General features: G+C 41.3%; 1 protein-coding gene across 1 annotated transcript in view; it reads right to left on the bottom strand.

The window, feature by feature from the left end:
* Window positions 1–379: 379 nt before the first annotated feature.
* Window positions 380–15,955, bottom strand: part of LOC147972853 (uncharacterized) — a 29,957-nt gene continuing 14,381 nt past the window's right edge. The window contains exon 2 of the mRNA XM_087524475.1: window positions 380–552. Coding sequence (XP_087380601.1) covers window positions 380–552 — 173 coding nt within the window. The remainder of the gene's footprint in view (window positions 553–15,955) is intronic.

The following is a 15,955-nucleotide window of genomic DNA, read 5'->3' as shown; positions in this document are numbered from 1 at the left end:
GTTTGCGTTGAGACAAGATAATAGAAACGGTTCAATATAAAAAGATGTGTGTGATACGCGGCAAACAGGTTTGTAAACAGAAATGTGTGCGAATACCGATAATAACAGAAATGGTTCCCTAGTGTGGTTCGTGTTCATCCGATCATCATCTCCTTCTTGTGCTGGCTTGATGTTCCTTCTATGCTGAGTTTCCATTAATTGATGGTGTTTTATGAACACGCTACCGTTTCTCGTCATTTCCACACCTGTTTCCCGCCATCCAGCGATATTGCGCATAGGCGGCGCGCGACGCACATAGGCAACAAGTGCAGCCTGTAGCACATCCACCTTTTCCAAGCATGTCAACCCACCAAAGCGCCGCATCTGCCATCAACCTCGCTTACGAGGAAAACGAGCAGGCACCATGGCCCGTCGAGGCCGAGGCTCTCCCTGGCAATGCGATGGACGACACCGTGATGCGCGTCATCGCCAGGGTTGAGCAGACCTTTAGCGCATGGCGCTTGAGCGCCGCCGATCTAGATAGGCATGTCAGCATCGACAGGCTGTAGCTCGCTGCACAACATAATGGATGGCGTGTCGCAGAGCAAGCTAGGCGCATCTGCGCCGGTAGGCTGCGGCTCGCCACATGGCGAGATTGTTCGAGCGCCGCTGAGCGAGAGGAGCGGCGCGCCGCACAGCAAGAGCGGATCCATAGACGCTTGCCTATTGTCGACACGGTGTCGCAGTTGGGTACACGTCCGGTCAGTACCCCCATTCCTGGCCAGGAGTGGGCAGAGGCCCTCACCGTCGTACTTGCACCAGAGGCCGGCCGCACCGTACTTGCACTAGATGCCCGCCGCGCCGTTCGCATGGGTGCCGCCGTTCTCCTTGTCCCCGGCCCGCTAGATGCCAACGCGCTGGTCCGTAGGCTCGACTGCCTCCTTGGCCCAGGTGTCCACCTAGGCACAATAGAGGAACATGGCCGTCGCATCCTTGAGCTGTTGATCTCCGATGAAATAGCCAACTTGGAGCTCAAGATTGTGCTCCAGATGTACCGCGAGCGTGTCGACCGCTTGGACGAAAGCCTGCACGAGTTCAGGCAGAGCCAAGAGCTATGTATTCATGGTCTCATGGACGCGTTTTATTTTGAAAAGTCATTTCGACGTGGATAGCTACGTATTCACAATAATCATAATATCGCTCTGTTTATTGCTCTGTTTCAATGTGTGTACTCTGTTTTCCATTCTTATATGTTCTGTTTCAACGTGTGTATATACGTTTTCCATTCTGTATATGTGGATGATAACAACTAGATTTAAATTAGTATACAAAAACATATAGAAAATGGAATTCATAATATATATATATTAATTGCTCATTAGTTCATCAAAGAATATGTTAACAACTATGTGCTAATGCTTTGTTCTGGTTCTCTATTAAGAGGAGGCCTTAATATCCCTTAGTTTCCAATAGGACCCCGCTGCCACAGGAGGGTAGGACAAAAGTTGGTATGCAAGTTCTTTTCCATAAGCACGTATGACTATATACGGAATACATGCCTACATTACGTTGATAAATTGGAGCTAGTTCTGTGTCACCCTATGTTATGGCTGTTACATGATGAACCGCATGCGGCATAATTATCCATCACTGATCCGGTGCCTACGAGTTTTCCATATACTGGTTTACGCTTATTTACTTTCCCGCTGCTACTGTTACAATCACTACAAAATACCAAAAAACATTACTTTTGCTGTCTTTACTTTTGTTGCCGCTACCACCACTATCATATTACTTTGCTACTAAACACTTTGCTACAGATACTAAGTTTCCAGGTGTGGTTGAATTGATAACTCAGCTGCTAATACTTGAGAATATTCTTTGGCTCCCCTTGTGTCGAATCAATAAATTTGGGTTGAATACTTTACCCTCGAAAGCTGTTGCGATCCCCTATATTTGTGGGTTATCACTTGATGTACTGATCTGCCTCTTGCTGGCGGACGCGCGCGGCCGATCTAGCCATTTCGTTGGGCGCCCACCGGAGCTCCTCATCGGTGGCACACTGGAGCTTATTGGCCCACCTCCACGCAGCGACGAGGCGCCCATCGCCTATGACCTTCCTTGCGAAGTACCCATCTTCGTACACCTCCTCGGCACGACGACGCGCCCGGCTCCAAAGCTCCGCCGCCTCCTTTTTCCAGGCGGCATCACGGGCTTTAGAGGCCGCGTAGTACCTGGCTTCCTCCTCCGCCATCTCCTTCTTGAACGCCACTTGCCTGGGTTTATCAGCCGGTGACAGCGACTTCCAGAGACAAAGATTGTACTGGCCCCAAAACCAATCCAAAGTTGGGGGGTCCGGCGCAACCTCGTCAGGATGTGCGTAGGGGTCCTCGCTGCTGCTAATCGAGTGAGCATCCTCGGGGGGGGGGGGGCAGCGAGTCCTCATCGGCACGTGGGCAGACTGGCGGCGCCATGGCAGAGATTTGAGAGAGAGAGAGAGAGGGCGAGCGAGGGGAGGATGTAGATGAGAATGCAGGCGGGACGACGTGAGCAAGGTAGTATTTATTGGCGGCCGGAATCTAGATCGACGGGGACAGTACAAACACCGGTCGCCGGAATTTACAAGTACTGTAGTTTCAATTACACATGATTCCCGCCGCAAAATCTGTGTGTGAACATAATAGCCAAAATCCGTGTGTTAACATAATAGCTGACGGTTTCCAATGCAGTACCGTGTATGATTAATGGTCCCCGCCACTCACGTACTAAACCTCGAGCCGCGAGATAGAGTGCCAATCGTGTGGGGGGCGGTTGTCTTGCCAGATCTTTACATTTTCTTTTTTGAACACTAGATATTTACATTGTCTGATGATTTTTTAACTCGCGCACAAGTACACAAAAATATGATTTTTCCAACCGTTATGGTTGGGCGTTGCATGTAGATGTAGTTCAAATTTGAATTATGGTCATTAAATGGTTAGAAAATCACTTAAATGTCTTTAAAAGGTCAAATGATCCCTGAAATTTTCGAAATTTTCACATGACAAATGTATTTGTGCACGTTAAACATAGAAAAAAAATTGAAGGCTGTAAGAGGAAGCTATCTCCCGTTCGTCATCAAACATGCCTTGTTCCCTCTCGGAACCACGAGCCTTCTAGTGTGTTGCTCCGGTTTGTGAGGGGTGTGTGTCCAAACTTTCGTCAAACATGCCAATTTCTTTACCACATCATCTTGGTGGCATGACATTAAATCAAGCAAGGTTTCATGTTTTCTGATCATTTTTTAATTTTTTGGAATTAAAATGCCATGGCACTCCATGCATTTGTGCCCATGCCTTAAGACCAATATGTTTGAAAATCCCTTCTAATTTACTGCACATGGAATTAACTCGCACACAAGTACACAAAAATATGTTTTTTCAAACCCTTATGGTTAGGCGTTGCATGTAGATGTAGTTCAAATTTGAATTACGGTCATTAAATGGCTAGAAAATCACTTAAATGTCTTTAAAAGGTCAAATTACCCCTGAAATTTTGAAAAAAATTACATGACAGTTGTATTAGTGCACGGTAGACGTAGAAAATATTGAAGGCCGTAAGAGGAAGCTATCTCCCGTTCATCATCAAACATGCATTGTTCCCTCTCGGAACGACGAACCTTCTAGTGAGTTGCTCCGGTTTGTGAGGGGTTGATACGTCTTCAACGTATCTATAATTTTTGATTGCTCCATGCTATATTATCTAATGTTTTGGACATTATTGGGCTTTATTATCCACTTTTATATTATTTTTGGGACTAACCTATTAACCGGAGGCCCAGCCCAGAATTGCTGTTTTTTTGCCTGTTTTAGGGTTTCGAAGAAAAGGAATATCAAACGGAGTCCAAACGGAATGAAACCTTCGGGAATGTGATTTTTGGAACGAACATGATCCAGGGGACTTGGACCCTACGTCAAGAAATCAACCAGGAGGCCACGAGGTAGGGGGCGCGCCTCCCCCCCAGGCGCGCCCTCCACCCTCGTGGGGCCCCTGTTGCTCCACCGACGTACTCCTTCCTCCTATATATACCTACGTACCCCCAAACGATCAGATACGGAGCAAAAACCTAATTCCACCGCCGCAACTTTCTGTATCCACGAGATCCCATCTTGGGGCCTGTTCCGGAGCTCCGCCGGAGGGGGCATCGATCACGGAGGGCTTCTACATCAACACCATAGCCTCTCCGATGAAGTGTGAGTAGTTTACCTCAGACCTACGGGTCCATAGTTATTAGCTAGATGGCTTCTTCTCTCTTTTTGGATCTCAATACAATGTTCTCCCCCTCTCTTGTGGAGAATTATTCGATGTAATCTTCTTTTTGCAGTGTGTTTGTTGAGACCGATGAATTGTGGGTTTATGATCAAGTCTATCTATGAATAATATTTGAATATTCTCTGAATTCTTTTATGTATGATTGGTTATCTTTGCAAGTCTCTTCGAATTATCAGTTTGGTTTGGCCTACTAGATTGATCTTTCTTGCAATGGGAGAAGTGTTTAGCTTTGGGTTCAATCTTGCGGTGTCCTTTCCCAGTGACAGTAGGGGCAGCAAGGCACGTATTGTATTGTTGACATCGAGGATAACAAGATGGGGTTTTCATCATATTGCATAAGTCTATCCCTCTACATCATGTCATCTTGCTTAAGGCGTTACTCTGTTTTTAACTTAATACTCTAGATGCATGCTGGATAGCGGTCGATGAGTGGAGTAATAGTAGTAGATGCAGGCAGGAGTCGGTCTACTTGTCTCGGACGTGATGCCTATATACATGATCATACCTAGATATTCTCATAACTATGCTCAATTCTGTCAATTGCTCAACAATAATTTGTTCACCCACCGTAGAATACTTATGCTCTCGAGAGAAGCCACTAGTGAAACCTATGGCCCCCGTGTCTATCTTTATCATATTAATCTCCTACTACTTAGTTATTTCCTTTGCTTTTTTACTTTTCCTTTATTTTACTTTGCATATTTATCATAAAAATACCAAAAATATTATCTTTATCATATCTATCAGATCTCACTCTCGTAAGTGGCCGTGTAGGGATTGACAACCCCTATTCGCGTTGGTTGCGAGGATTTATTTGTTTTGTGCAGGTACGAGGGACTCGCGCGTAGCCTCTTACTGGATTGATACCTTGGTTCTCAAAAACTGAGGGAAATACTTACGCTACTTTGCTGCATCATCCCTTCCTCTGCGGGGAAAACCAACACAGTGCTCAAGAGGTAGCAAGAAGGATTTCTGGCGCCCTTGCTGGGGAGGTCTATGCAAAAGTCAACATACCAAGTACCCATCACATACCCTTATCTCCCGCTTTACATTATTTGCCATTTGCCTCTCATTTTCCTCTCCCCCACTTCACCCTTTCCGTTTTATTCGCCCTCTCTCTCTCTCTCTATCCTCCCTCTCTTTCTCTATTTGCCTCTTTTTGCCCATTTGCTTGTGTGTTAGTTGCTTGCTTGTCACGATGGCTCAAGATAATACTAAATTATGTGACTTTACCAATACCAACAACAATGATTTTATTAGCACTCCGATTGCTCCTCTTACCGATGCTGAATCTTGTGAAATTAATACTGCTTTGCTGAATCTTGTCATGAAAGATCCGTTTTCCGGCCTTCCTAGTGAAGATGCCGCTACCCATCTAAATAGCTTTGTTGATTTGTGTGACATGCAAAATAAAAAAGATGTGTACATTGATATTGTTAAATTGAAGCTATTTCCTTCTTCGCTTAGAGATCGTGCTAAAGCTTGGTTTTCGTCTTTGCCTAAAAATAGTATTGATTCATGGAATAAGTGCAAAGATGCTTTTATCTCTAAGTATTTTCCTCCCGCTAAGATCATCTCTCTTAGAAACGATATTATGAATTTTAAGCAACTTGATCATGAACATGTTGCACTAGCTTGGGAGAGAATGAAACAAATGATACGTAATTGCCCTACTCATGGTTTAAATTTGTGGATGATTATACAAAATTTTTGTGCTGGATTGAATTTGGCTTCTAGAAATCTTTTAGATTCGGCCGCGGGAGGCAGTTTTATGGAAATCACTTTAGGAGAAGCTATATTATGGTTAATTATTCTCAATGGCATACTGAAAGATCTACTAATAAAAAGGTGCATGCGATAGAAGAAATTAATGTTTTGAGTGGAAAGATGGATGAACTTATGAAATTATTTGCTAATAAGAGTGTTTCTTTTGATCCTAATGATATGCCCTTGTCTACTTTGATTGAGAATAATAATGAATCTATGGATGTGAATTTTGTTGGTAGGAACAATTTTGGTAACAACGCGTATAGAGGAAATTTCAATCCTAGGCCTTATCCTAGTAATCCCTCTAATAATTATGGTAATTCCTACAACAATTCTTATGGAAATTATAATAAGATGGCCTCTGATTTTGAATCTAATATTAAAGAATTTATTACTTCGCAAAAGAATTTCAATGCTTTGGTTGAAGAAAAATTGCTTAAGATTGATGATTTGGCTAGGAACGTTGATAGAATTACTCTTGATGTGGATTTTTTGAAACTTAGATCTATTCCACCTAAGCATTATGTCAATTAGTCTCTCAAAGCCATGAGAATTTCCATTGATGAGTGCAAAGAAAGAACCGCTAGAATGCATGCTAAGAAAGATGCCTTTATAATGTTGGGGAACGTAGCAGAATTTTAAAATTTTCTACGCATCACCAAGATCAATCTATGGAGTCATCTAGCAACGAGAGAGAGGAGTGCATCTACATACCCTTGTAGATTGCGAGCGGAAGCGTTCAAGAGAACGGGGTTGATGGAGTCGTACTCGTCGTGATCCAAATCACCAATGACCGAGCGCCGAACGGACGGCACCTCCGCGTTCAACACACGTACGGTTGGGGAAGACGTCTCCTCCTTCTTGATCCAGCAAGGGGGAAGGAGAGGTTGATGGAGATCCAGCAGCACGACGGCGTGGTGGTGGAAGCAGCGGGGATCTCGGCAGGGCTTCGCGAAGCTCAGCGAGAGGGAGAGGTGTTACGAGGGGAGAGGGAGGCGCCAGGGGCTAGGGTGTGGCTCCCATGCGCCTCCCCACTATATATAGGGGTGGAGGGGGCTGGTTTCTTGCCCTCCAAGTCCATTGGGGCGTTGGCAAAGGTGGGGGAAAGAAATCCCATCATTTCCCTTCCCCACCGATTGTTATCCCCCTTTTTAGGGATCTTGATCTTATCCCTTCGGGATATGATCTTATTCCTTCTAAAGGGGGATCTTGGTGCGCCTTGACCAGGGGTGTGGTGCCTTGCCCCCACTACCCACGTTCATGTGGGTCCTCCCATCCAGGTGGGCCCCACTCCGGAACCTTCTAGAACCTTCCCGGTACAATACCGAAAAATCTCGAACATTTTCCGGTGGCCAAAATAGGACTTCCTATATATAAATCTTTACCTCCGGACCATTCCGGAACTCCTCGTGACGTCCGGGATCTCATCCAGGACTCCGAACAACTTTCGGGTTACCGCATACTAATATCTCTACAACCCTAGCGTCACCGAACCTTAAGTCTGTAGACCCTACGGGTTCGGGAGACATGCAGACATGACCGAGACGACTCTCCGGTCAATAACCAACAGCGGGATCTGGATACCCATGTTGGCTCCCACATGTTCCACGATGATCTCATCGGATGAACCACGACGTCGAGGATTCAATCAATCCCGTATTCAATTCCCTTTGTCCAGCGGTATTGTACTTGCCCGAGATTCGATCGTCGGTATCCGATACATTGTTCAATCTCGTTACCGACAAGTCTCTTTACTCGTTCCGTAACACATCATCCCATGATCAACTCCTTGGTCACATTGTGCACATTATGATGATGTCCTACCGAGTGGGCCCAGAGATACCTCTCCGTCACACGGAGTGACAAATCCCAGTCTCGATTCGTGCCAACCCAACAGACACTTTCGGAGATACTCGTAGTGCACCTTTATAGCCACCCAGTTACGTTGTGACGTTTGGCACACCCAAAGCATTCCTACGGTATCCGGGAGTTGCACAATATCATGGTCTAAGGAAATGATACTTGACATTTAGAAAAGCTTTAGCATACGAACTACATGATCTTTGTGCTAGGCTTAGGATTGGGTCTTGTCCATCACATCATTCTCCTAATGATGTGATCCCGTTATCAACGACATCCAATGTCCATGGTCAGGAAACCGTAACCATCTATTGATCAACAAGCTATTTAACTAGAGGCTTACTAGGGACATGGTGTTGTCTATGTATCCACACATGTATCTGAGTTTCCTATCAATACAATTCTAGCATGGATAATAAACGATTCTCATGAACAAGGAAATATAATAATAACCAATTTATTATTGCCTCCAGGGCATATTTCCAACATATAAGAGCGTGTTCTTCTAGTTCCTATGAAAATAATGATGAAGATCTAAAAGTTATTGATGTGTCCCCTATTAAATCTTTGTTTTTCCATATGAATCTTGATAATGATGGGACTGAATATGATCCACCTTTACCTAGAAGGCGTTCCAAGAATTCGGAATTTGTTGATCTTGATGCTAAAATTGATAAAAGTGGGATTGAAGAAATTAAAACCCTAGATGTTGCTAAACCCACTATTATGGATTTTAAGGAGTTTAACTATGAAAATTGCTCTTTGATTGATTGTATTTCCTTGTTACAATCCGTTCTAAATTCTCCTCATGCTTATAGTCAAAATAAAGTGTTTACTAAGCATATTGTTGATGCCTTGATGCAATCTTATGAAGAAAAACTTGAATTGGAAGTTTCTATCCCTAGAAAGCTTTATGATGAGTGGGAACCAACTATTAAAATTAAAATTAAAGATCATAAATGCTATGCTTTATGTGATTTGGGTGCTAGTGTTTCCACGATTCCAAAGACTTTGTGTGATTTGTTAGGTTTCCGTGATTTTGATGATTGTTCTTTAAATTTGCACCTTGCGGATTCCACTATTAAGAAACCTATGGGAAGAATTAATGATGTCCTTATTGTTGCAAATAGGAATTATGTGCCCGTAGATTTTATTGTTCTTGACATAGATTGCAATCCTTCATGTCCTATTATTCTTGGTAGACCTTTCCTTAGAACGATTGGTGCAATTATTAATATGAAGGAAGGAAATATTAGATTACAATTTCCATTAAGGAAAGGCATGGAACACTTTCCTATAAAGAAAATTAAATTACCTTATGAATCTATTATGAGAGCCACTTATGGATTGCCTACCAAAGATGGCAATACCTAGATCTATCCTTGTTTGTTATGCCTAGCTAGGGGCGTTAAACGATAGCGCTTGTTGGGAGGCAACCTAATTTTATTTTTATTCCTTGTTTTTTGATCCTTTTTAGTAATAAATAATTTATCTATCATGTGTTTTGTTTGTGTTTTTTGTGTTTAATTAGTGTATGTGCCAAGTAGAACCGTTGGGAAGACTTGGGGAAAGTCTTGTTACACTTGCTGTAAAAAACAGAAACTTTAGCTCTCACGAGAACTACTGCCATTTTTATTTGGAAAGTGATATTTAGTTAATTATTTTTGAATATTATTAATAGATAAATTCTCACGTCCAGAAATTTATTTTAGAATTTTTGGGGTTCCAGATCTTGCGCTAGCTACATATTACTACAGACTATTCTGTTTTTGACAGATTCTGTTTTTCGTGTGTTGTTTGCTTATTTTGATGAATCTATGGCTAGTAAAATAGTTTATAAACCATAGAGAAGTTGTAATACAGTAGGTATAACACCAATATAAATAAAGAATGAGTTCATTACAGTATCTTGAAGTGGTCTTTTATTTTCTTTCGCTAACGGAGCTCACGAGATTTTCTACTTTAAGTTTTGTGTTGTGAAGTTTTCAAGTTTTGGGTAAAGATTTGATGGATTATGGAACAAGTAGTGGCAAGAGCCTAAGCTTGGGTATGCCCATGGCACCCCCAAGATAATCTAAGGACACCTAAAAGCTAAAGCTTTGGGATGCCCCGGAAGGCATCCCCTCTTTCGTTTACTTTTATCGGTAACTTTACTTGGAGCTATATTTTTATTCACCACATGATATGTGTTTTGCTTGGAGCATCTTGTATGATTTGAGTCTTTATTTGTTAGTTTACCACAATCATCCTTGCTTTACACACCTTTTGAGAGATCCATATATGATTTGGAATTTGTTAGAATACTCTATGTGCTTCGCTTATATCTTTTGAGTTGTATAGTTTTGCACTATTACTTCACTTATATCTTTTAGAGCACGGTGGTGGATTTGTTTTATAGAAACTATTGATCTCTCATGCTTCACTTAGATTATTTTGAGAGTCTTAAATAGCATGGTAATTTGCTTAAAATCCTAATATGCTTGGTATACAAGATTAATAATAAAACTTTCTTATGAGTGTGTTGAATACTATGAGAAGTTTGATGCTTGATAATTGTTTTGAGATATGAAGATGGTGATATTAAAGTTGTGCTAGTAGAGTAATTGTGAATTTGATGAATACTTGTGTTAAAGTTTGTGATTCCCGTAGCATGCACGTATGGTGAACCGTTATGTGATGAAGTCGGAGCATGATTTATTTTTTGATTGTCTTCCTTATGAGTGGCGGTCGGGACGAGCGATGGTCTTTTCCTACCAATCTATCCCCCTAGGAGCATGCGCGTAATACTTTGCTTTGATAACTTGTAGATTTTTGCAATAAGTATATGAGTTCTTTATGACTAATGTTGAGTCCATGGATTATACGCACTCTCACCATTCCACCTTTGCTAGCCTCTCTAATACCGCGCACCTTTCGCTGGTATCATACACCCACCATATACCTTCCTCAAAACAACCACCATACCTACCTATTATGTCATTTCCATAGCCATTCTGAGATATATTGCCATGCAACTTTCCACCGCTCCATTTATTATGACACACTGCATCATTGCCATATTTCTTAGCATGATCATGTAGTCGACATCGTATTTGTGGCAAAGCCACCGTTCATGATTCTTTCATACATGTCACTCATGAGTCATTACATATCCCGGTACACCGCCAGAGGCATTCATATAGAGTCATATTTTGTTCTAAGTATCGAGTTGCAACTCTTGAGTTGTAAGAAAAATAAAAGTGTGATGATCATCATTATTAGAGAATTGTCCCAGTGAGGAAAGGATGATGTTGACTATGATTCCCCCACAAGTCGGGATAAGACTCCAGAAGAAAAATAAAGAGAAAGAAAAGAGGCCATAAAAAAAGAGAGAAGGCCCAAATAAAAAAAATGAAAAAATGAGAGAAAAAGAGAGAAGGGACAATATTACTATCCTTTTACCACACTCGTGCTTCAAAGTAGCACCATGATATTCATAGTAGTGAGTCTCTCATGTTATCACTTTCATATACTAGTGGGAATTTTTCATTATAGAACTTGGCTTGTATATTCCAATGACGGGCTTCCTCAAATTGCCCTAGGTCTTCATGAGAAAGCAAGTTGGATGCACACCCACTTAGTTTCTTCTTGAGCTTTCATACACTCATAGCTCTAGTGCATCCGTTGCATGGCAATCCCTACTCACTCACATTGATATCTATTGACGGGCATCTCCATAGCCCGTTGATATGCCTAGTTGATGTGAGACTATCTTCTCCTTTTTGTCTTCTCCACAACCACCGTTCTATTCCACCTATAGTGCTATGTCCACGGCTCACGCTCATGTATTGCGTGAAAATTGAAAAAGTTTTGAGAATTTCAAAAGTATGAAACAATTGCTTGGCTTGTCATCAGGGTTGTGCATGATTTAAATATTTTGTGTGGTGAAGATGGAGAATAGCCAGACTATATGATTTTGTAGGGATAACTTTCTTTGGCCATGTTATTTTGAGAAGACATAATTACTTTGATAGTATGCTTGAAGTAATATTATTTTTATGTAAATATTAAACTTTTGTCTCGAATCTTTCAGATCTGAATATTCATACCACAATTAAGAAGAATTACATTAACATTATGCCAAGTAGCACTCCCCATCAAAAATTCTGTTTTAATCATTTACCTACTCGAGGACGAGCAGGAATTAAGCTTGGGGATGCTTGATACGTCTCCAACGTATCTATAATTTTTTATTGCTCCATTCTATATTATCTACTGTTTTGGACATTATTGGGCTTTATTACCCACTTTTAAATTATTTTTGGGACTACCCTATTAACCGGAGGCCCACCCCAGAATTGATGTTTTTGCCTGTTTTAGGGTTTCGAAGAAAATGAATATCAAACGGAGTCCAAACGGAATGAAACCTTCGGGAACGTGATTTTCTCAACGAACAAGACCCAGGAGACTTGGACCCTAAGTTAAGACACAAAAGAGGAGGCCACAAGGTAGGGGGGCGCGCCTACCCCTAGGCGCGCCCTCCACACTCATGCCCCCCTGTTGCTCCACCGACGTACTCCTTCCTCCTATATATACCTACGTACCCACGATCCGATACGAACCCAAAAACCTAATTCCACCGCCGCAACTTTCTGTATCCACGAGATCCCATCTTGGGGCCTGTTCCGGAGCTCCACCGGAGGGGGCATCGATCACGGAGGGCTTCTACATCAACACCATAGTCTCTCCGATGAAGTGTGAGTAGTTTACCTCAGACCTACGGGTCCATAGTTATTAGCTAGATGGCTTCTTCTCTCTTTTTGGATCTCAATACAATGTTCTCCCCCTCTCTTGTGGAGAACTATTCGATGTAATCTTCTTTTTGCGGTGTGTTTGTTGAGACCGATGAATTGTGGGTTTATGATCAAGTCTATCTATGAATAATATTTGCATATTCTCTGAATTCTTTTATGTATGATTGGTTATCTCTGCAAGTCTCTTTGAATTATCAGTTTGGTATGGCCTACTTGATTGATCTTTCTTGCAATGGGAGAAGTGCTTAGCTTTGGGTTCAATCTTGCGGTGTCCTTTCCCAGTGACAGTAGGGGCAGCAAGGCACGTATTGTATTGTTGCCATCGAGGATAACAAGATGGGGTTTTCATCATATTGCATGAGTCTATCCCTCTACATCATGTCATCTTGCTTAAGGCGTTACTCTGTTTTTAACTTAATACTCTAGATGCATGCTGGATAGCGGTCGATGATTGGAGTAATAGTAGTAGATGCAGGCAGGAGTCGGTCTACTTGTCTCAGACGTGATGCCTATATACATGATCATACCTAGATATTCTCACAACTATGCTCAATTCTGTTAATTGCTCAACAGTAATTTGTTCACCCACCGTAGAATACTTATGCTCTCGAGAGAAGCCACTAGTGAAACCTATGGCCCCCGGGTCTATCTTTATCATATTAATCTCCTACTACTTAGTTATTTCCTTTGCTTTTTACTTCGCCTTTATTTTACTTTGCATCTTTATCATAAAAATACCAAAAAAATTATCTTTATCATATCTATCAGATCTCACTCTCGTAAGTGGCCGTGTAGGGATTGACAACCCCTATTCGCGTTGGTTGTGAGGATTTATTTGTTTTGTGCAGGTACGAGGGACTCGCGCGTAGCCTCCTACTGGATTGATACCTTGGTTCTCAAAAACTGAGGGAAATACTTACACTACTTTGCTGCATCATCCCTTCCTCTTCGGGGAAAACCAACGCAGTGCTCAAGAGGTAGCAGGGGTGTGTGTCCAAACTTTCGTCCAACAGGCCAGTTTTTTACCACTTCATCTTGGTGGCATGACATTAAATCAACCAAGGTTTCATGTGTTTTTGATCATTTTTTTATTTTTTGGAATTAAAATGCCATGTCACTCCATGCATACATATGCATATGGCCATGTCGTGAGACCAATATGTTTGAAAATTCCTTCTAATTTATAGCACATGGAATTAACTCGCACGCACGTACATAGATATGATTTTTCAAACCGTTTTGGTTAGGCGTTGCATGTAGATGTAGTTCAAATTTGAATTATGAACATTAAATGGCTAGAAAATCACTTAAATGTCTTTAAAAGGTCAAATGACCCCTAGAATTTTCAAAAAAATTACATTATAGTTGTAGTAGTGCATGTTAGACGTGGAAAAAAATTGAAGGCCGTAAGAGGAAGCTATCTCCCGTTCGTCATCAAACATGCATTGTTCCCTCTCGGAACCATGAGCCTTCTAGTGTGTTGCTCTGGTTTATGAGTGGTGTGTGTCCAAACTTTCGTCAAACATGTCAATTTCTTTACCACATCATCTTGGTGGCATGACATTAAATTAACCAAGGTTTCATGTTTTTCTGACCATTTTTTAATTTTTGGAATTAAAATGTCATGTCACTCCATGCATACGTATGCATGTGTCCATGTCGTGAGACCAATATGTTTGAAAATTCCTTCTAATTTACTGCACATGAAATTAACTCTCACACAAGTACATAGATATGATTTTTCAAACCGTTTTGGTTAGGCTAATGTAGATGTAGTCCAAATTTAAATTACGGTCATCAAATGGCTAGAAATTCACTTAAATGCCTTTAAAAGGTCAAATGACCCCTAGAATTTTCAAAAATTTCACATTACAGTTGTAGTAGTGCACGTTAGATGTAGAAAAAAAAATTGAAGGCCGTAGGAAGAAGCTATCTCCCCTTCGTCATCAAACATGCATTATTCCCTCCCGAAACCACGAGCCTTCTAGTGAGTTGCTCCGGTTTGTGAGGGGTGTGTGTCCAAACTTTCGTCAAACAAGCCAATTTATTTACCACATCATCTTGGTGGCATGACATTACATCAACCAAAGTTTCATGTTTTTCTGATCATTTTTTTATTTTTTGGAATTAAAATGCCATGTCACTCCATGCATACGTATGCATGTGTCCATGTCGTGAGACTAACTTGTTTGAAAATTCCTTCTAATTTACTACAGATGGAATTAACTCACACACAAGTACATAGATATGATTTTTCAAACCATTTTGGTTAGGGGTTGCATGTAGATGTAGTTCAAATCTGAATTGCGATCATTAAATGACTAGAAATTCACTTAAATGTCTTTAGAAGGTCAAATGACCCCTAGAATTTTCAAAAAAATCACATTACAGTTGTAGTAGTGCACGTTAGACGTAGAAAAAAATTGAAGGCCGTAAGGGGAAGCTATCTCCCGTTCGTGATCAAACATGCATTGTTCCCTCTCGGAACCACAAGCCTTCTAGTGACTTGCTCCGGTTTGTGAGGGGTGTGTGTCCAAACTTTCGTCAAATATGCCAATTCCTTTACCACATCATCTTGGTGGCATGACATTACATCAACCAAGGTTTAATGTTTTTCTGATCATTTTTTTATTTTTTGGAATTAAAATGCCATGTCACTCCATGCATACGTATGCACGTGTCCATGTCGTGAGACCTATATGCTTCAAAATTCCTGCTAATTTACTGCACATGGAATCAACTCGCACACAAGTACATAAATATGATTTCAAAACGTTTTGGTTAGGCATTGCATATAGATGTAGTTAAAATTTAAAATACGGTCATTAAATGGCTAGAAATTCAGTTAAATGTCTTTAAAAAGTCAAATGACCTCTAGAATTTTCAAAAATTTCACATTACAGTTGTAGTAGTGCATGTTAGACATAGAAAAAATTGAAGGCCGTAAGAGGAAGCTATCTCCTGTTCGTCCTCAAACATGCATTGTTCCCTCTCGGAACCACGAGCCTTCTAGTGAGTTGCTCCGGTTTGTGAGGGGTGTGTGTCCAAACTTTCGTCAAACATGCCAATTTCTTTGCCACATCATCTTGGTGGCATGACATTACATCAACCAAGGTTTCATGTTTTTCTGATCATTTTTTATTTTTGGGAATTAAAATGTCATGTCACTCCATGCATACGTATGCGTGTGTCCATGTCGTGAGACCAATATGTTTGAAAATCCTTCTAATTTACTGCACATGGAA

The sequence above is a fragment of the Triticum urartu genome, chromosome 5A, assembly GCF_056163025.1.
Source record: "Triticum urartu cultivar PI428250 chromosome 5A, HENAU_Tu73, whole genome shotgun sequence".
NCBI classification, from domain to species: Eukaryota; Viridiplantae; Streptophyta; class Magnoliopsida; order Poales; family Poaceae; genus Triticum; species Triticum urartu.
The sequence above is the reverse complement of the archived record's forward strand: the minus strand, read 5'-3'. Positions and strand labels throughout refer to the sequence as shown.